Genomic DNA, 20,125 nt, shown 5'->3' with positions numbered 1-20,125 from the left:
GTCTGAATTATGAATTCCAAATCATTTAAGCTTATTTTACTTGAGGGCAGCTATCTGGCGGGAAAGCAATATTAGGCCATAATTCTCTGAGTGACTCTTAGCTTTTTAGTTAAATGAATAATTAAAAAAATGAAAACATATTATATGAAAAAACCGCAAACTCCAGTTTACAGTTGAGCATGCACTGCAGAACCATTTATTTGATATGTTCTTTTCAATTCTGTATTTATGACACGTAGTTCTGTGGTAACTGTCAGTTTTGTGTGGTTAAGACACACACATGCACACAATCCTGAAGTAAAGAGGACTTCCAAACAACAAGAACAAAATGGAGCTTTGTCGTCTTTTGTAAGGCTGACAGTTAGAAAAAGTTGTTAGTAGGGGGAATGGTGTGGCAATTGTTCAAAGATCGTAACAGTCGGTTTTTACAAGGTCATTTTCTCCAAGTAGCACAACGCCATCATCCTGATGAAAAGGAAAGGAAAAAACACCTATAGCAAAGAATGTATTGTGAGCAAGATCGCACACCTGCAAATCATTTTCAATGGAACCTAACATTTTGGCAAGTTATCCCTTCTCTCCTCTCAGTGAAAAACAAATGTATACAAGAAATGAACCCATCAGAAGTTCTTCAATACAGTATTCTTTGAGAAGGCAAATTCTGAGGATGATTGCTATGGATGTGGGTTCAAATAAAGTTTAATGAGAGGGGTAAGACCAGGGGCAAGTCAGTTTGCCAAGGCAGATTCAGACATTATGAATTCCCCACAGCTTAATTCTTTTTATTCCCCCCAACCCCTGGGTTTCAGTTTTCCCCTCTGTCTGTAGTGAATTTTCCTTCCTTTACCTTACCATATTGTGTTTAAAATACCCATGCTTTTGAAAGTTATGAAAAGTCCAACTGCAAATATATAATGATATTGGAGTGTTGTATTTGCAACTATCAGTGGTGTTGTTTTTTTCAAATTTCGAATATCAAATTTCTGCAGCTGTCTTTCCATTAGAAGGGAGGAGAAAATATTTATAGAAGGGAAATAAATGTTGGCAACATGATGAAAGGCTGTTTTCAGTGTCAGGAAGGCTGAATTTCACCTGGACACGTGAATGAAAAAGGTCAGAAATAATGAGCATTATTGAGGAGCTGATAATACAGGGGATCCCAGGAGGGAGTGTGAGGCTGAATTGAGTATATATACATAAATTAAGTGGAAATGAGTAAGATAAGTTGGCTGCAGGACTCTTTACAGTGCAGTTAGTTTTAATTTAAAATATTTTCTTAAAATTCAAGGCTTCCAGAGACCTCGTTTCTTTGCAATTTCCGCGTGAAAAAAATGCATCACTCACAGCATAATAGTCTATTCATGTCCTTCTGCAAAATATGCTTGTCTCACCATTTAAATATCTGAAGATTTAGAGGATATTTATGGATCACTTTTCAAGTGATGAATGACCACTTCAGAAGGATAATAAATGTCTCTTCTTCAGTCATTTTTCTGCAAATGGCTTCCACAAAGCAGTTCATAAAAATAAAGTTGCAAAATCCTAAGTGATAGCATATTAATGGAATGGATCACTGTTCAAAGACTTCCTTTGTGTGCCAGAATGACAATTGCAGCTGAATTCCATACGGTTGTATCTAATGTAAGTCATACCTGGAAGAAGAGCCATTGAAATCAATGAGCCTCCTCTGAGTTTGGCTTAGCTAGATGCGACCCATTCTTTCTAGCATTTGTTGGTGAGATGGTGGTCATGCCTTCAGCGGAATCCCCTGGAATCAATATCAGGGTGTCATCAAAATCTGTCACATCATAGAGTTGTTCTAGAGCTAATTTACTTCCTCACATCAGTGGTGAGCTGGGAGGACTTTATCCCATAAAAGGTTGTGGCAGTGATGTTGGCAACAGGTGGGCATGGCTCTGCAACTCTGCTTCCAATCTAGAGGCCCCTTCACCTTGCCCTGTCCTAATAAGTACAACATTGCCACCACATGGAGGAAGCCACTTCCTTTCCCTTCCTCAGCCACAAAAAAAAAGTTACCACCAGTGACTGAAGAAGAACTCATCCTAAGTTATCTAACTTTGGAGATCACCGAGCCCAAAATATGCACTTTTTTTTGAGGGGCATGCTCTCATGGTGCCTCAAAACACAGTGTCTGAAATGGCCACCATGCTATCACGGATGTCAGGGGTTGGTCTGAATCGGATGCCAGAGACTGGTCTGTCTCTGAAGATGGGGGAATGCAGTCACAGACAGAACAGCCTCTAACAGAGGAAGAAGGGGAGGATCTGCACGCCCCTTCCTTCAACATTCCCAGAAGCAGATTCAGAGGCCAAACAGTCGGGGGAAGAAGTAGACAGCTTTGAGATAGTAGCTAGGCAACCAGGAGGGAGGGAGCATTTGGGGGATTCTCCAATTGGGAGTGGAAGGGAAATCCCTCCCTCCCCTCAAACTTGGAGTACTGAAGTAGTTAAAGAACAGCAGAAGCACAGGGGAGGGACAGGTGGCCGTTGGCAGGCTTCCTGCTGTGGAAGGGGAGGGGATTCAGAGTAAGCAACTGACATCCTGATAGAGGGTGATCCGATGCTGCTCTCAGTATGTTGTTGTAAATAAAATGGACTATAAACCTTCCAGAGGTTCATTAATTCTTATTGGAAGCTCCCAGAGAGATTGGGAGCTCCCGTGCCTGCCAGTGTATCTGACAGCAGGGGAAAATGGGATGTTCTGGTTTTCTGGGACACTTCCGGCGTATGGGATTTAGGGGAGTACAAACATTTCAGTTGCACTGGGCATAGAACCTTGAGGATGCCATAGCTATGATTTAGATGCCATAGCTATGATTTAGAATGGAGTGGAAGTGATGACAAACCTAGACAGCATCTTAAAAAGCAGAAACATCACCTTGCCGACAAAGGTCCGTATAGTTAAAGCTATGGTTTTCCCAGTAGTGATGTTTGGAAGTGAGAGCTGGACCATAAAGAAGGCTGATCGCTGAAGAATTGATGCTGTTGAATTATGGTGCTGGAGGAGACTCTTGAGAGTCCCATGGACTGCAAGAAGATCAAACCTATCCATTCTGAAGGAAATCAGCCCTGAGTGCTCAGTGGAAGGACAGATCCTGAAGCTGAGGCTCCAATACTTTGGCCACCTCATGAGAAGAGAAGACTCCCTGGAAAATACCCTGATGTTGGGAAAGATTGAGGGCACAAGGAGAAGGAGATGACAGAGGACGAGATGGTTGGACAGTATTCTTGAAGCTACCAACATGAGTTTGACCAAACTGCAGGAGGCAGTGGACGACTGCAGGAGGCAGTGGGAGTGCCTGGTGTGCTCTGGTCCATGGGGTCACGAAGAGTCGGACATGACTAATGACTAAACAAGCACAACCGCAACAAGCACAAGATGGAGAGGTGGTCTATCAGCCTAAAAAGCCATTCTGTTAAAGGTCTTTCTGTTCGGCATGTAGTTCAGGCAGGCAAGAAGATTTCAGAAAGAATGGCTTATCTGAGGCAGTGTTGGATTGTGGGTATCCCTTAGTCACTGTTGTTAGGCATGGCCTGAGGGCGCTGGGAGGTGGTCTTTAGCCTGACGGACACATTGGGGTGAACGTTGGTCAACTTGTTACATTGGTTGAATCTGACTAGTTAATTCGTTTTGCAGATCCTCAAGTTGTTATGCTTAATATAACCTGTTTATCCACATTTGGTTGTCATGACTCTTCATTCTGGTGTGCTGGCAACATGCAAATTACTGTATGTTAAAACCTATGTTAGAAAAAAAAAAGATCATTTCCTTTTCTAGCAATATCATCCACGTATCATTGAAACACAGAATGTCTGTTTTCAATAAATTTTATATTGTATTGACCCTTCAGATAAACCTTTATCTTCCGAGCAACCATTATTTAACTTTCTGGTCAATAAATCTTGATTGAATGCCAACAAAGTCAATAGCTAACCATTATATAACTTTATGGACAAAGATGTTGGCAAAGCTGGATATTTAAAGATCATAATACAGTATTGGTAAAGATACTTGTCATAGGCTTCTTGAAAGGATTTTCAGTCAGTTCTTTTCATATAACCTTTCAGCATCTTCTTGATGTCAAAAGGACCTGCCTGCTCAATACAAAACAATAAAGAAAACAGCAAATAACAAAAAATTATTTCACACCAGTTGTCAGCTCAGTTGGCCATTTGTCAAGCAAGAAGACAATAAATCATCAGATGTAGTAGTAAAATTGTTCATCTTATCTTCTTTTTCTAGAGTGGCATATTGTGCTATTTGATGAAATGGCTTTAATCAAAGTTTGATCTGTTGCTAACTCTGTTATAAAATTTCCTACCAAAAGATGAAGAAGCACTCCATGTGAGATGAAATTTTGTGGCCTTCTCAGTCTTTCAGGTGACAAACTCATACTTGGAAGAAAAGCCTCAGGCCCAGGAATTGTTTGCTGCTATAGAGATCCAGGGTTGTTTCACATGGAAGTCACAGAGGTGTTAGAGATGCCACCAAATTTTGTCTGAACCACAGTTTGAAGGCAAATCTGGAGACCATTGCTGGGACAAAATATCAGCTGTATTTTATTGAAACAGATAAAAAGAGTTTCAGTAAGAAGAGAAACATTTCTCAAGGGAAAAGAGGGTGTTCACACACTGCTATCTCTGTATATCTGACACACCAGAAAGATGGCATCACACTTTTACTGTGTTGCAGAATATTTTAAAGTTTTATATAATGGGATTTAAGCTATTGTTGCTTTCTAATTCCTGTTGAATTCTTCAGTCCTCTAGACCAGTGTTTCTCAACCTTTTTTCAACTTTGTTTCCTTCCTGTGGTGTCCTTGTCCTACCTGTAGAAAGGTAGCTATTTTTCTTGTAAATAAAACATGCTTTATTTTTTATTTTTTTAAATGATTATATAAATTATATAATTTCACCTGTGGTCCCTTTGAACTATCTGGGGGAGGGGGCCATGGGGCACCATATGGCCCCCAGTTGAGAAACACTGTTCTAAACAATTGCCTTAGGAGTAAATTGAACTCAATGGGATTTATTTACTTCTGGACAACAACTACTACTACTACTACTACTACTACTACTACTACTACTTATTATTTATACCCTGTCCATCTGGCTGGGTTTCCCCAGCCACTCGGGGCGGCTCCCAACAGAATATTAAAAACATGATAAAACATCAGACTTTAAAAACTTCCCTAAACAGGGTCGCCTTCAGATGTCTTCTAGAAGTCATATAGTTGTTTATTTCCTTGACATCTGATGGGAGGGCGTTCCACAGGGCGGGTGCCACTACTGAGAAGGCCCTCTGCCTGGTCCCCTGTAGCCTCACTTCTCGCAGTGAGAGAAAGGCCCTCAAAGCTGGACCTCAGTGTCCTGGGTGTATGATGGGGGTGGAGACGCTCCTTCAGGTATACTGGGCCGAGGCCATTTAGACATGCCTAAGGTTGTTCATATGGGAACAAATCTAGTGTCATCAACACTATGCTTAGAAACCTAAATAGTTCTGGGACCAATGTGTGTGATTACATAAAAGTAATTAAATATTGGGCTTATTCCAGGATGTGTCTGTGGAATCATTGAAGAGCCTCACAAATCACCTATCTATCACAGTTAGATAATGTTCCATGGATCTGTCAAGAGGCAATATTGGATTACTGGATAATCATGGTAGATGTTTGAGGCTAGCGCCAGTGCTACTAATAGCATGGACCTTGCCACATATTTAGACCTAAAGATGTTGTTCTGTTCAGGAGATTGAGATTTAATTGAACACGATGCAAGTATAAATTGTAAGTCTTGGTACATATAGCTAAAGGCCTTGGGCGATATTGGTAAGTGTACAATTTTGTTTTTACTCCTTTCCTGTTGGACTGATTTCTTGAGTGCTATAATGTATGCAGAAATTGTGCCTTGATGATGTGCCCTACTTTTCAAGGAGTATATTTAACAGTAATACAGCAGGAGATGAATGTGGATTCATTTAATAAGGAGAAAGCTCCTTATTAAATGAAACTAAGAGAGCATTTCCTGGAGAACCCAGAAGTGTTTGGGTAAATGATGTCTGTCATCTGAAGATAATTTTCTTTTGTGTGTGGGCGGGGGGGGGGGAGTCCCTCTGTTGAAGAAAACTTTTTATGGTATCAGTCTCTTGGTCACCATTAGGGTGAGTAGAATCCATTTTCACTGTCCTGTTACCAATTTCCATACAATGGATATACAACAACAACAGATCTTTATTACAGCTGTAGACCAGTGTAAGGAGGGAGGGGTACAATCATTTAAAATCTTAAAAAAGTTAAAACAGAAAGTATATACAGTCGTACCTTGGAAGTCGAACAGCCTTGGAAGTCAGTTTTTGAATGTTCTTTTGGAAGCCGAACGTCCGACGGGGCTTCCACAGCATCCGATTGGCTGCAGAAGCTTCCTGCAGCCAATCAGAACTCGTGCTCTGGTTTTCGAAGGTTTTGGAAGTTGAACGGACTTCTGGAACGGATTCCGTTTGACTTCCAAGGTACAACTGTACAAAAGTCTATAAGAATCCAAAATAAGTCTAAAAGAAGGTTTAGGAAGATTAGACAAGAGTTAAAGAGCATAAAAGGTTAGTATATGTAAGACTATAGCTATCAGTCTAATACGAGTTGTCAGAGCTGCTTGAAGATCCTAGCTCACAGAGGATCACGCTAGCCAGCGATCATTAAGTAAAAGTCTTTATTGAATTACAGTTTCCATTCTCACGCTGCTGCGCGCAAACTCTACGTCTAGTAGCTAGATCGGCGAAGCTCCGTCTGAATCTCCGCCCCTTGTGCACCAGCTTAATATCCTAGCCTTGCTCCACCTTTTCCGCCTGACTGTCCTCCTCTGGGTCCCTCTACCCCCCGGGGCTTCTTCCTTCCGGGATTCTTCTGACGCTGACCCGGACCCTCCTGCCTCCTTGCGCCGGGCTTTAGGACCTGGTTCCCTTTCGGGGCTGCTTACTGCGCCGCCTTCCTCTGCATTTGAGCTTGGCGCGCGCGCCCAACCTTCCACCTTCCTCTTAACCGTTTCTTCGCTCCCCGATGGAGGTGTGGCCACTCCTGACTCATGCCCTCCCTCCTGTGGCGAGCTGCCAGCGCTTCCCCCCTGGCTCCCTTCCTCTTCCCTGCTTCCTGGCGGTGACGCTGGTCCCGATTTCCAGCTGCTCCCCCCTGAGTCCCTTCTGGCTCTATCTTCCTGGGGTGCCCCCCTTGACTCCCCCCTTGCCCTGGCCACTGGTGCTCCTTTCTGTGAATCCTCTGATTCACTGGAAAGACTAGGAGATCTCGGGTCGTCGTCATCACTCATCTTTTCTTCTGCCTCCTCCCCTTCGCTCTCTGTTTCCTCCCTTGCCCGTGCCTCTGCTCCTAAACCCCTGACATCCATCCCCCCCTCGAAGCCCCCCATTCCCCCCTCCCCTCCTTCCGGTGCTGGAGCTGGGGGCTGCTGTTGCAAAGGGACGAACGTCGGATATCGGTCGCTTCCCGTGGCGGGCCTCCATCTGAAGTCTTCCGGTTCTTCCTCCCTGCTCTCGTCGACGACAGTCACCTCCGCTTCCATCTCTGTGCCGCCGTGCTCGAAACCAGGGTCGTCCCCGAAAATGTCCATGTCCGTCTCTCCCTCACTTCCTCCTGGCGGCGTTGCTCGTCCTGAGCATTCCAGCCACTTTCTGCGGAACTGCTCCTCTGGCCTATCGTCCCACCAATACGAGGGTTCTGAGGCGGATCCCGAGGGTGACCCCTCCGGGGAACGGACGTCTCGTGTCGGTTCCTCGTCCGAGTCGAACCCCCGGAACGTGCTGGCCGAAAGCGTGGGCGTGAAAAGCCAGTCGTCGAAAAAGTCTGCTGGCATAGGTCTATGTGGGAAGAGGGCATGAAACTCGTCTTTGAGCAGAGGTTCGTCTAAGGCGTAGCCCGGCACCCAGCTGTTCGCACTGGCCAGGGTGCCCTCCTTGGCGAGAAAGTATTCTACCCCCTCTTCCCCCCATCTGGAGTCCAAAATCTCCGTGACTTCGTTGATGCGCTCCTTCTGTGCCACACCCGCGTGCCCTGTTCTGTCTCTGGCCGGACTCGGCGCCGTTCCGGGTTCCTGGAACCTGTGCGGTGCCTTGTAGGGAGTGAGCACCGATCTGTGGAATACCGGATGCATTCTGGAACCCTCCGGAAGTGCCAGTCTGAAAGCTACCGGGTTGACCTGCTCTTCGACTTGGTAGGGCCCCAGTTGCTTATGCCCTAGTTTCTTCTTGGCCAACGACCTGGCCGGCACTGCGTGGGCTGCTAACCAAACCCAGTCTCCCACGTGGAGCTCTTCTCCAACCCTTCTGTGCTTGTCTGCTTGTACCTTGTATGCGTGCTTGGCCAGCTCCAGGTGGCGCCTCAGCTGATCGTGGACTTCCTGCAGCTCCGACGCGAACGCATCTGCTGTCTGCGGCTCCCCCTCCCCCATTCTTTCCAGTCCCGGGAAGGTTCTGGGGTGCCTCCCGTTGTTGGCGAAGAACGGCGTGACCCCCGTGGACACGTGCTTCGTGTTGTTGTAGGCGAACTCGGCAAGCGGCAGGTAATCCACCCACGTCGCAGGCTGTTGATTTGCATAACATCTCAGGTACTGCTGCATGATGGCATTGACCCGCTCCGCTTGCCCGTTGGTCTGCGGGTGTCTCGCCGACGCCAGGTTGATCTTGACGTTCAGGAAGCCCATCAGCTTCTGCCAGAAATTCGAGATGAACTGCCGCCCCCGGTCGGACAGAATAGACCGTGGCAGACCGTGAACCTTGAACACGTGGTCTATGAACAGTTTGGCGGTTTGCTCCGCCGTGGCCACCTTAGCACACGGAATGAAATGGGCCATCTTGGAAAACAGGTCCACCACCACCAGCACTGCCGTCTTGCCCCTTGAGCTGGGCAGATCCGTGACAAAGTCCAGGGCCACCCTTTCCCAAGGTTCGACCGGAGTTTGCAGCGGTTCCAACAGTCCGGCCGGCGGTTTGTGCACTGGCTTGGCCCTCTGGCAGGTGTCACACCTCGCCACGTAGTCTGCGACCTCCCCTCTCATTCCAGGCCACCAGAAATCCCTGGCTACTAATTCCACCGTCTTCTCCTTGCCAAAGTGCCCGGCCGTGGGCGCGTCGTGCAGCTGCTGCAGCACCTTGGCTCGAAGTTCGTCTCCCGGCACGTAGATGGCCCCTTTACGGATGAGCAATCCATCTCTTAGCTGGAAACCGTCGGCCGCTGCCTTGCCCCTTTGCACCTCTGCCATCTTTGCTTGTGCGAAGGAGTCCCCCTGCAACGCTCGTCGCACCGCCTCTAGGTCCACGGTCGCCGCGGCGCACGCCCACACTGTCGGTGCGAAGATGTGCATGGCGGCCGCTGGTGTTGTGTCCTCCAGATACTGTGGCTTACGGGAGAGAGCGTCTGCCATGATGTTGGTGTCCCCCGGGACATACTCTATTCGGAAGTCGAAGTTCGCAAAGAACTCAGCCCAACGTATCTGCCTCTGGTTCAGGAACTGTGCCGTGCGCCAGTGCTCTAGATTCTTGTGGTCCGTGCAAACCTGCACCGTGTGCTTGGCGCCGATTAGAAAGTGCCTCCACGCCTTGAACGCTGCGTGAATGGCCAGCAACTCCCTGTCCCATATGGTGTAGTTCTGCTCGGACTTGCTGAGCTTCCTGGAGTAAAACGCTCCCGGTCGCCACACCCCCTGCGGGTCTTTCTGCAGCAGGACCGCCCCCACGGCTCTGTCCGAAGCGTCTGTCTCCACCCTCATCGGCTTGCTGGGGTTGACATGAAGCAGCTGCTCTTCCGACGCGAAGAGACGCTTGAGTGCCTGGAAGGACTGCTCCGCCTGCTCTGTCCAAATGAACTTCTTTTTCTTGGAGCTTAGCGTGTCAGTGATGGCCGCCGTCTGCATCGCGAAGCCCTTGATAAACTTGCGATAGAAGTTCGCAAAGCCGACAAACCGTTGGACCTCCTTCCGGTTGCGCGGGCTCTTCCAATCCAACACCGCTCGAACCTTGGCGCTGTCCATGGCGAGCCCCTTGTCAGACAGCTTGTAGCCCAGAAAATCCACCTCCGTCACGTCGAATTGGCACTTCTCCAGCTTGGCGTAGAGCCTATGTTGCTTTAGCCTGCTCAGCACTTCCTTGACGTGTTTGTCATGCTCCTGCTGCGACTCCGAAAAGATCAGGATGTCATCTAAGAAACAGACGCACGTCTTGTAGAGAAGTCCCGCCAACACGTGATGCATAAATGCTTGAAAAACGTGGGAGCCATTTTGCAATCCAAAAGGCATAACTCTATATTCGTAGGTCCCCAGTGGCGTGAACATGGCTGTCTTCCACTCATCACCCTCCCGCATGCGAATGAGGTTGTACGCCCCCCTCAGATCCAACTTGGTGAACACTCTGCCCTTCCGTACCTTTGCGAGGAGGTCGTCAATTCGGGGCATGGGGAAGTCCGATGGCCTAGTCACACTGTTCAAAATCCTGTAATCCACTACGAGTCTCTTCTGGGGCGTGTCCCGCTTCTTAACAAAGAATACGGGACTGCCCCCCACTGCCTTGGACTCCCGGATGAAGCCGCGCTGCAAATTATGATCAATGAACTCCTTGAGTTCTTGCAGTTCGTCCTCTGACATGGAATACAGTCTCCCTTTAGGCAGCGCCGCCCCCGGCAGCAGGTCAATTTTGCAGTCATATGGTCTGTGAGGGGGTAGCCTGTCTGCCTCCTTCTCGCAGAAAACTTCCAAAAATTCAGCGTACTTGTGGGGAATCGCTTGCAGCGTGCCTAGCAGCAGCTGTGACTCCTCTTCCTCTCCTTCCTGCCTGGGCACGATGCAGTGTTCAGCACAAAAGGAAGAGCCGAAGGTCAGCTGTCTCTGGTACCAAGCCATCGTTGGGCTGTGCTTGTCCAGCCAACTCATGCCCAATACAACGGGCGTGTCAGATAGTTGAGTGACGTTGAAGCTGATGATTTCTCTGTGATTCCCAAGTCGCATCACCATTGGTGGCGTCTGCTTCACCACTTGCCCCCCGAGCAGCTCCCTGCCATCCACCGTGACAACCTGCAGGGGCAGTGTGGCCGGCAGCAACTGCACAGCGTGCCTGTCGACAAAGTCCTGCCCTATAAAGTCCGCATTGCTGCCTGAGTCAATGGTGATTGGCACGTCTATGGTGATTCCATTGGGCAGCTGGAGAGATGCTGTGAGCCTCACTACTGGTTTGGGCGGGAGGGGGTTCACGGGTTGTAAAATCTCTGGGGACTGCGTCACTAACACGTCTGGCTGGGCCCCAGTGCCTCTTCCTCCAGCCAGACTGCGTCGTTTCCCTGCTGTGGTCCTCCTTGCTGCGTTGCTGCAGTCACCATTGCTGAGGCTGCAGTGAGCTTGTGGGGCCTCTGGGGACACTCTTTTGCCATATGCCCTGGTTCCTCACAGACGTAACACTTCCTGTTCCCTCTAAGAGGCTTCGCTTTCACTGCTGCCGGTGCTAGGGCTCTGGTTGCTGACTGAGCCCTTGCACCTCCAACCTCCATAGGTTCGGCTCCTCCTCCTGGCGGAGGCGTGGATTGCGCCCGCGCTGCTTCTCTGGGAAGGAAGGAGGGGCCCCCGGCTGGTTCGCGCCCTCCACGCCCTTCGTCCTTGCTCCACGGACGTCCTTCCAGCCTCACCCCCACTGCCAGTGCCCTCTGAACGACCTCCTGGGTGGTTCGGGGTCTCTCCCCCCTCGCGATCTCATCTTTAATCGAGTTGTGCAGCCCCTCCCAAAAGAGGTCTCTTACAGGAGCCGAATCTCTGTCCCATTCCAGGGCACTGACCAAGGCGAAAAAGCGGGCATGATACTGCCTGACGCTGGCCCTCCCTTGTCTCAGCCCATGCACCTCCTTCCGTGCCAGATCCACGTCAATACTTGATAAAAAGCACCCATCCATCGCTTTAATAAAGGCATCCGCATTCTGGAGCGCCGGATCCTTATCTCTCCATAAATTACGTAGCCATGCTTTCGCATCCCCATGCAGATGGGACATGATGAACCCCACTCTCTCTTGTTCATCTCTAAAGTCTTTATGCAGCAGTTGCAGTGCGCACAGTACGTCGGCTCTAAAGTTGGGATACTGTTGCAGGTTCCCATCGAAGTGAGAGACCAGCCCGCCTGTCCGTCTCGCCAACCCAATTCCCTCCTGCCGGGGTGTCTGCTTTGTCAGCACGTCTAACCTGACCTGGAGATCCCTGCAGGCGGCAGCTGCCTCCTCCTCTCTCTTCCTGGATGCGAGAACCTCGGCGTTCAGTTGTGCCACTGCTTTTCTGAGGTCCTCTATCTGCTGCTCAGCCGTCATGTCGTCTGCCGTTCGTGAGCTCGCTAGTAGGCACCTGTTTCTCTCCCCTCCTCGAGGCTGTAGATGCCCACAATGGAGTGACGGAGCTTACTGTCAGAGCTGCTTGAAGATCCTAGCTCACAGAGGATCACGCTAGCCAGCGATCATTAAGTAAAAGTCTTTATTGAATTACAGTTTCCATTCTCACGCTGCTGCGCGCAAACTCTACGTCTAGTAGCTAGATCGGCGAAGCTCCGTCTGAATCTCCGCCCCTTGTGCACCAGCTTAATATCCTAGCCTTGCTCCACCTTTTCCGCCTGACTGTCCTCCTCTGGGTCCCTCTACCCCCCGGGGCTTCTTCCTTCCGGGATTCTTCTGACGCTGACCCGGACCCTCCTGCCTCCTTGCGCCGGGCTTTAGGACCTGGTTCCCTTTCGGGGCTGCTTACTGCGCCGCCTTCCTCTGCATTTGAGCTTGGCGCGCGCGCCCAACCTTCCACCTTCCTCTTAACCGTTTCTTCGCTCCCCGATGGAGGTGTGGCCACTCCTGACTCATGCCCTCCCTCCTGTGGCGAGCTGCCAGCGCTTCCCCCTTGGCTCCCTTCCTCTTCCCTGCTTCCTGGCGGTGACGCTGGTCCCGATTTCCAGCTGCTCCCCCCTGAGTCCCTTCTGGCTCTATCTTCCTGGGGTGCCCCCCTTGACTCCCCCCTTGCCCTGGCCACTGGTGCTCCTTTCTGTGAATCCTCTGATTCACTGGAAAGACTAGGAGATCTCGGGTCGTCGTCATCACTCATCTTTTCTTCTGCCTCCTCCCCTTCGCTCTCTGTTTCCTCCCTTGCCCGTGCCTCTGCTCCTAAACCCCTGACACGAGTGCTCATTATATCTAGTTTGTGGCACGGGTCATCATCTGAGAAATTTTGAGTGCTGCTGTGCAGAATCTGGCAACGTTGCATGTTGTAGCAGGATTGGTATCTGAAAGCAGCAGGGAGGTATCGAATTGTCCTGTGCGCCCTGGGTACTTATGCAGTAATGGTAAGCTGAGGCTAGTATGAATGTCTCTGTAATAAAGACACTGGAGAAGCACATTCTCTATTGTTTCTATTTGGAATGGGTATATAGTTCAAGCTATTGGGAGCTGTAGTTTAGCAACTTCAAAGTTTGCGCACTCATTCAGATGAGTAAATGGGGCTCAGGGCAAGCATCAGCACTGTATCCTGGCAAGGTGTTGGGGGCCCCTTGTCAGCTGCCAGAGGGGGTCAAGTGCAGATGCTGGACTTATATGCAAAAATGGCTTGAAAGTTTGGTGTACAAAGTTGGTCGCTGAGCCCAATTTTCTGTATGGACGATTGCAAAATTCAGCTGTCCTGAACTCCTAGGTAAATGTGCATAGGAATGAAGTCTCAGTTAACGAGCCAAAACAACTAAGGCAAGCCTCAGTTGGCGAAGGGGAATGTATACATTAGAATTATATGTAGCTTTTCAGTATATGAAGTGATGTTGCGCTGAAGCCCACTGACTTTGAGCTTTCCTAAAAAGGTCATCATGTGTTGGCATCACTTTCACAATTTACATAATTACATAATTTCCCAGAGTCATTCATGAGAGTGCAGCTACGTTATCAATGGCAAACAAAACATGCTCCCGTTTCCAAAATCAAATTTTCTTTTAAAGACCTCACACATAAGGCACAATATTGCATTCATTAATAATTCAATTAAGCTGCTGCTAAAGCAATTATATGCAGTGAAATGATATTCTTTTTTGGCATTGCATCTAGGGTTCTTTCTGCTTTGCATGGATCAGATCAACCATATATCCATACATTATACTTCTTTGTAACAGGGGTGTTTTTACTTTGGTTTTTTTAAAAAATAATTTCCACATACCCTCCAGCAAGCTGACTATCAAATGCTACCCCATTTTCCTTTGAAGGCAACGGTGCAGTGGGGGTTGACATTTCTTCATAATGTCAATATGAGCCATTTTCCCTCTCCAACAGATGCAGTACAGGGGAGACTGAAAACGGGCTGAATGCAAAGCAAAATTTGTTAGAGATGGTGACTGTTTTTTCTAACATCAGGTTCTCCTAAGGTGTCATTCTGTAGGTGAGAGGAGCTGTGAGAGTATCTGTTCCTTTTATGCCTTTATAAAAAAAAATGAGAAATAATACTTCTCTTTTCCCCCCCTTCTTGCCTCTCCTTCTCTTTCTCCTTTTGTTAAACATCACAGGAGTCATCAGGACAGCCTTGCATAACATGGACAGAGAAGCCAGAGAACATTATTCGGTTGTCATTCAAGCCAAAGATATGGCAGGACAAGTTGGAGGGTTGTCTGGATCAACCACAGTCAATATCACCCTCACCGATGTCAACGACAATCCCCCCAGGTTCCCTCAGAGTATGTAAAGGTTTGATCTGATTTTTTTCTCCTCCTGACTAAACCTTTGCTTGTAGTAATTAAGAGTTGCATTCATTTCGGGGGTATTTGGTTAAGAAGCAGGATGAGCTGTGAATAATCAACAGAGAGCCAGTGTGGTGTAGTGATTAAGAACAGTCGACTGGTAATCTGGTGAACCGGATTCGATTCCCTGCTCCTCCACATGCAGCTGCTGGGTGACCTTGGGCTAGTCACACTTCTCTGAAGTCTCCCAGCCTATTTGGTGTGGGGGAGGAAGGGAAAAGGAGATTGTTAGCCACTTTGAGACTCCTTAGGGTAGTGATAAAGCAGGATATCAAATCCAAATCAGTGAAATCAGCAAAGGGAAAGCTTGGGGATGGGGAATATGTGACTACACTCATATTGTCCAGGCAGTTAGGATGGTGCAAACACACTGTCAGAGCCTATCTAGAATTCCTACCGGTGTGTTTGCATCGTACCAACCTCTCCAACTGCCACTCCTCTCCCTCCCAGTAAGCACCAGTGTTGCACCTACCAGAAAGCTAGGATAGCAGTTTTGCCGCTACCCATCAAACTGCTTCTGGTTATAATTGACTAATTTCAATAATGAATGGTGTTCACAGTACAATTCAAAGGATGGTTACTCAGAAGTAAAGCCTACTAAGTTCATTTGGCGTTACTAGTTAGTGCAAGTGTCTGGAACCGCAGACAAGCATGTGTTAATGACTTAAGAAGCATTATTTAGGCATTTTGAATTTTGCCTGCTCCATATCTTTCAAATACCAAGTATGTGACCTTGCTAAATTTCAGGCTGCAGATGTTTCTTCAGGTAGATCATAAAGTTGTTGATCTTGCCTCCTTAAAGAATAGTAAATGACTGATAGGACTTCATTTAAATGTTTAGTGTCCCAGACATTGATTTTCCTTCCTCGTATGAACAAATAAATACTCCATGCAGCAAGTTTCCAATGTACTTGAAACTAATTGTTCTTTATTTAAAAATAGCAAATGCTCTGCACCTTTTATTAAGGGCAAAGCTGGCTAGGAGTTGGAGAAGTTAGATGGTGAGTCTCTCAGCATGCTGACCCTGAACAATTTTCTCAGCTGGAAACTAGACTAGAGCAAGGTGGGGGAGACCAAAATAGATGCTTTTGGTGGCCGAAGTAGATGGCTCAAGTAATAGATGAACAAAATCTGCTCGGATCCCTGCTTCCTGAATGACAATAACTAGTTGGACTATCCTGCCTCGCTTGAGGCAAAGACACTGGGTTATTTCGGGAGTGAAAACAAGTCCCTTCATAGAAAAACAGTGTTAAAAAATACAAGCCTTGGAGGACAGCATAGCATTTTACAATCTCCACTCTGCATGTGCTTGAGCCAGCGGTGAGTAGTGTCTGAAGGAGAAAGCATTATGGGGGCAGGTTTGGCGTGATAAATTTTTGACAGTTTGGGACCTGTCCAAAGAAGATAGCTTTGTCATTTTAACATACTCTTTCAAATGGGTCTATATAGAAAGTATCAAATGTAGGGGACAGGAGGAATAGACAGGCAGAGTTCCACAATTGTGAGTATTAAATGTTGGCCTCATTTGTACTTAATGCTAAGTCAAACGATCGTTTGGTATCTGCTGCATGGCAACCGAAGGACTAGGGGTGAAGGAGCCATGATTTTCTAAATGCACATTTGCGCCTTCAGGCTAAGCGATAGTTTGACTCTGTATTACATGCAAACCGAGCCACTGTCTTAAGCGAGTCAAAATGACAAGGTCCAGAAAGTTATAGAAAATACTGAAAAACATGACATACTTTATGGACAGTGTCAATGATGTTTATAACATTGTCACTCCATTCATGGGTTTTATTAGAGCTGCCTATGTCTGGCCAGGATTTCAAAGACGGAATTTCAGGGCTTCCTAAAAAAATCTCAGCAAGCTTTGGGGTGTCATGGTTTTTACTTTTTGAAATATGGCAACCCTAGTTTTATGCCTGAACATTTTTCTGAAGATCTTGCTGTGAGTTTAATAAATTTAAATTGCCTCATTATTATTTCTTGCCTGCTGCTCCTTTTTATTTCCACTGATGCACAGGGAAGCACACCTCACTGTCCCCTTGCCCATTCTTGTCATTCCTTTTCCTGAAGTCCAGGCAACCTGAACCTCAGCTCCCAGTTTGCCCAGTCAAAACCACCAATAGTGACATGGGTAGTGTCCACCTCATCTGCCCATCCCACACAATTCCTGCCTTAAGTCATTGTTAGAGCACTGTAAGATCAAGCCACATTGCTCTGCTAATGTATTAACAAGACCACCGTCTCAAAGGAATGAGGGAACAAGCTTTCGTGGCACACTCTTTAGTTTTGTAAATTACTTAGTTAATTAGTCTACAGCACTCTTTGACTGTGGTCCATTTGTCTTTATTATATTCAAAGGAAAAACAGGGGCATCATTTAGAGAGGAAAAGAGTCAGTCCCTCGCAGTGTTTGAGATACCAAGTGTTTATTCATTAGGAACACTTATCTTTGATCAGTTCACTACGTTGTTGTTGTTTTTTTACAACACTGTGTATTGTTAAAAAATAAATAAACTGTTCAGCAATGCTTATAGCAGCTTCCTATATTACAATGCTTACAGTAGCTTACTACTATTGGTTGGTTTCACTCTTAGAGACACTCCTAGCAGATGGGCTGGAGTGGTATTTGTGGAGACTTAGCCCAGTGCCTAGGGCCAAACCTTCACATCTGTAACCAATAAAGTTGTGGCCTTATTCGATCCCATAGAATCAACATTCTGTGTATTTTCTCATTCTTTAATCCCTAGGGAACGGGGTGGTCATGGGGCCCCGACACACAAGATATATTTCACCCTTCATCCGTAGATCTCAAGGCAGTTCACAGGATAAAAATACAAGATCAAAATACAAAACACATAATCAAAACAAGAACAAGTACAAAACAAAACAATAACCTGCTTCCCCGCCCTGCCCCCAGTTTTTAAAAATTGTCTTGACAAATTTACTTAAGGGGGCTACTTGTAAATTCTAAGAAACCACAACCAGTATTGAGAAGCCTGTTTTAGTGGTTTTCTTCAAGGAAGTGTAATTTTCAAGCATGTGCCTTCTTTTAATAAGCATGGTCTTAAGTGATAGCCATTCGGTTAAACGCTTTGCTGAATTGAAGCTTGAAAGAATAAGTGGTGTAGTTTTTATGAAGATCTGCTGTATTCTTTATGCATGGCAATGAAGTCTATTTCCTACTTTAAGTGCACAGCTCACCACAAACTTAACTGTGGAGTCGTAACTGGAGCCTCCATAATTATTTTTTTATGTGAGCAGTTGCTGAATGAATGTTATGTGATCGCAAATGAGAAGACAGGCGGTCTGTGAAATTGAGAAGGGGAGGAACACTGTTAAGGAGACAAATTGTCTTCAGACGCAGTCTACACCGTGGAAATGTAGAGACGTTTGCAGCATATATCACTCTAGGCTCCACTAGCAAACCAGGGCACCCATGAGCAGCTAGTCTGGGGACTAGTATGTGAGGCTCTCTCTCCTTTCATTAGAAAATTTGTGGCAGGGGTTTCCAAAATGACCCCTCTTACCTTTCTGTGACTTCCAAAACCAACCTAGAAGAGATGTATACAACTGTTTTGCCCTCAACCAGCCAGAGAATGTTGGCAGCCAAGACCCACACACAGGGAGAAGTCCTCGTGGTCAAACCACATGTAACCTTCACTATAGCCCTATGGATGTATTACATGCATGTAGGGCATACCCATGTTAATGGTGGAACTGGTCACACTTTTAGTACTTCTCTCTGCCTTGAGGTCTTCTTTCTGTAAGAACCACATGTTGTGCATGAATGTCTATGGAGAAATTCCCTCTTTGCAAGTAAGGGCTCTGTGCACTTGGGACACCCAGGTGCATAGCTGCCTCAATCACAGAGACCCCTACATGTGAGCAAGTCCTGGCATGCTGAAATTTATCCACAGACAAGTCATGATTGCTGCAAGAAGAAAGACCGATAAGGTTGGGGGAGAAAATTGATTCAGTTCTCATTTAAAGGTGAACCTATGTAAATCACACTGTCCAATACAATGGTACCTCGGGTTACATACGCTTCAGGTTACATACGCTTCAGGTTACAGACTCCGCTAATCCAGAAATAGTACCTCGGGTTAAGAACTTTGCTTCAGGATGAGAACAGAAATCGCGCAGCAGCAGCAGCAGCGGGAGGCCCCATTAGCTAAAGTGGTGCTTCAGGTTAAGAACAGATTCAGGTTAAGAACGGAGCTCCAGAACGAATTAAGTACTTAACCCGAGGTACCACTGTACATGAATTGAAACATCCTTTAAATTTCGCATGTCTCTGAATTTTGCAGTGCAGTTATCCAACCAAGTAATGTGCACGAAAGTGCATGTACTAGGGTAAAGTGTGCAGAACAATGCACACATTGCTGAAAATATTGAATGAAAAATTGTTATATTAGTGAAAATCAGTATTCAAAAAAATGCAAAATCACATAGAGAAATGTGTATATTAAGAGAACTTTGCAGTAAAATGCTGGTGAATTTTCATGAAGACATTAAAAACAAACCCGAATGTGGAAATACATACTGAACTTTAGATTGGAAAATTGAAAAACAGATAGAGGCTGAAATAGACAGATTTGCCCTACATGTAAATAATTCCATCCAGAAATAGAAGTACCCCATAACCAGAAACATTTTTTTAAAATCTGGTATTGAACTGGAATAAACTGTAGATGACTAACCCATACAGCCTTTATAGCAGAGTAATATAACAGGCCAAAATATGTCTAGGTAAGCCTGCCCAGGTATGAATAAGATTTTGTTATTGCAGAAACAGTTGTAAACGATTTCTTCTTTTGTTGATTTTTCATGTTGCTTTGTCCTTATTTCACACTGTCCAATATTTTCTTGAGATATTTGAACTGTTCCTACATCATAAAGTAGGAGTAGGTTTCATATCTGGTCTGTGTGTCCTTTATCAGAGAAGCTTGGCTGAAATGTAGAGTTGCCATTTATTTTAACCCAGTTGATATTCTGCTTGCACATGGAGAGGGACACATATACAGATAGTATTCTGCACATAGGCCATCCTATATCTTTTACCAAACTGTGGGAGTAAAAGGTCATCAAGACCGTCAAAGACTACATTACCATTAATCGAATTTTGGTTAATGAAAATCTGCTAAAGATGATGGTGCTAAAAATGACACAACATATATAAAACTCATGGTTTTATACTGTGCACTGCTGATTGTAAATTGCACTGTATTCTAGGAGTTTTGCACCAAATACATATGCATAGAACTGTAGTCTCTGAGAAAGGACAGTTATGGTGGTTTTCCACAAAGAGAAGTATAGAGAGTATT

The 20,125-nt window shown here is 46.3% G+C and overlaps 1 protein-coding gene across 7 annotated transcripts in view; it reads left to right on the top strand.

Annotated features, from left to right (window-relative positions):
• The window catches only part of CDH18 (cadherin 18), a 686,153-nt gene that overhangs the window by 598,469 nt on the left and 67,559 nt on the right, over positions 1-20,125 (top strand). For all 7 annotated transcript variants that reach the window (XM_081206324.1, XM_081206320.1, XM_081206319.1 and 4 more), the window contains one exon: positions 14,566-14,733. In XM_081206324.1, coding sequence (XP_081062450.1) covers positions 14,566-14,733 — 168 coding nt within the window. The remainder of the gene's footprint in view (positions 1-14,565; positions 14,734-20,125) is intronic.

The sequence above is a fragment of the Podarcis bocagei genome (assembly GCF_964188305.1).
Source record: "Podarcis bocagei genome assembly, chromosome: 8".
Lineage (NCBI taxonomy): Eukaryota > Metazoa > Chordata > Lepidosauria > Squamata > Lacertidae > Podarcis > Podarcis bocagei.
This window is presented reverse-complemented; position numbering and strand designations above follow the sequence as displayed.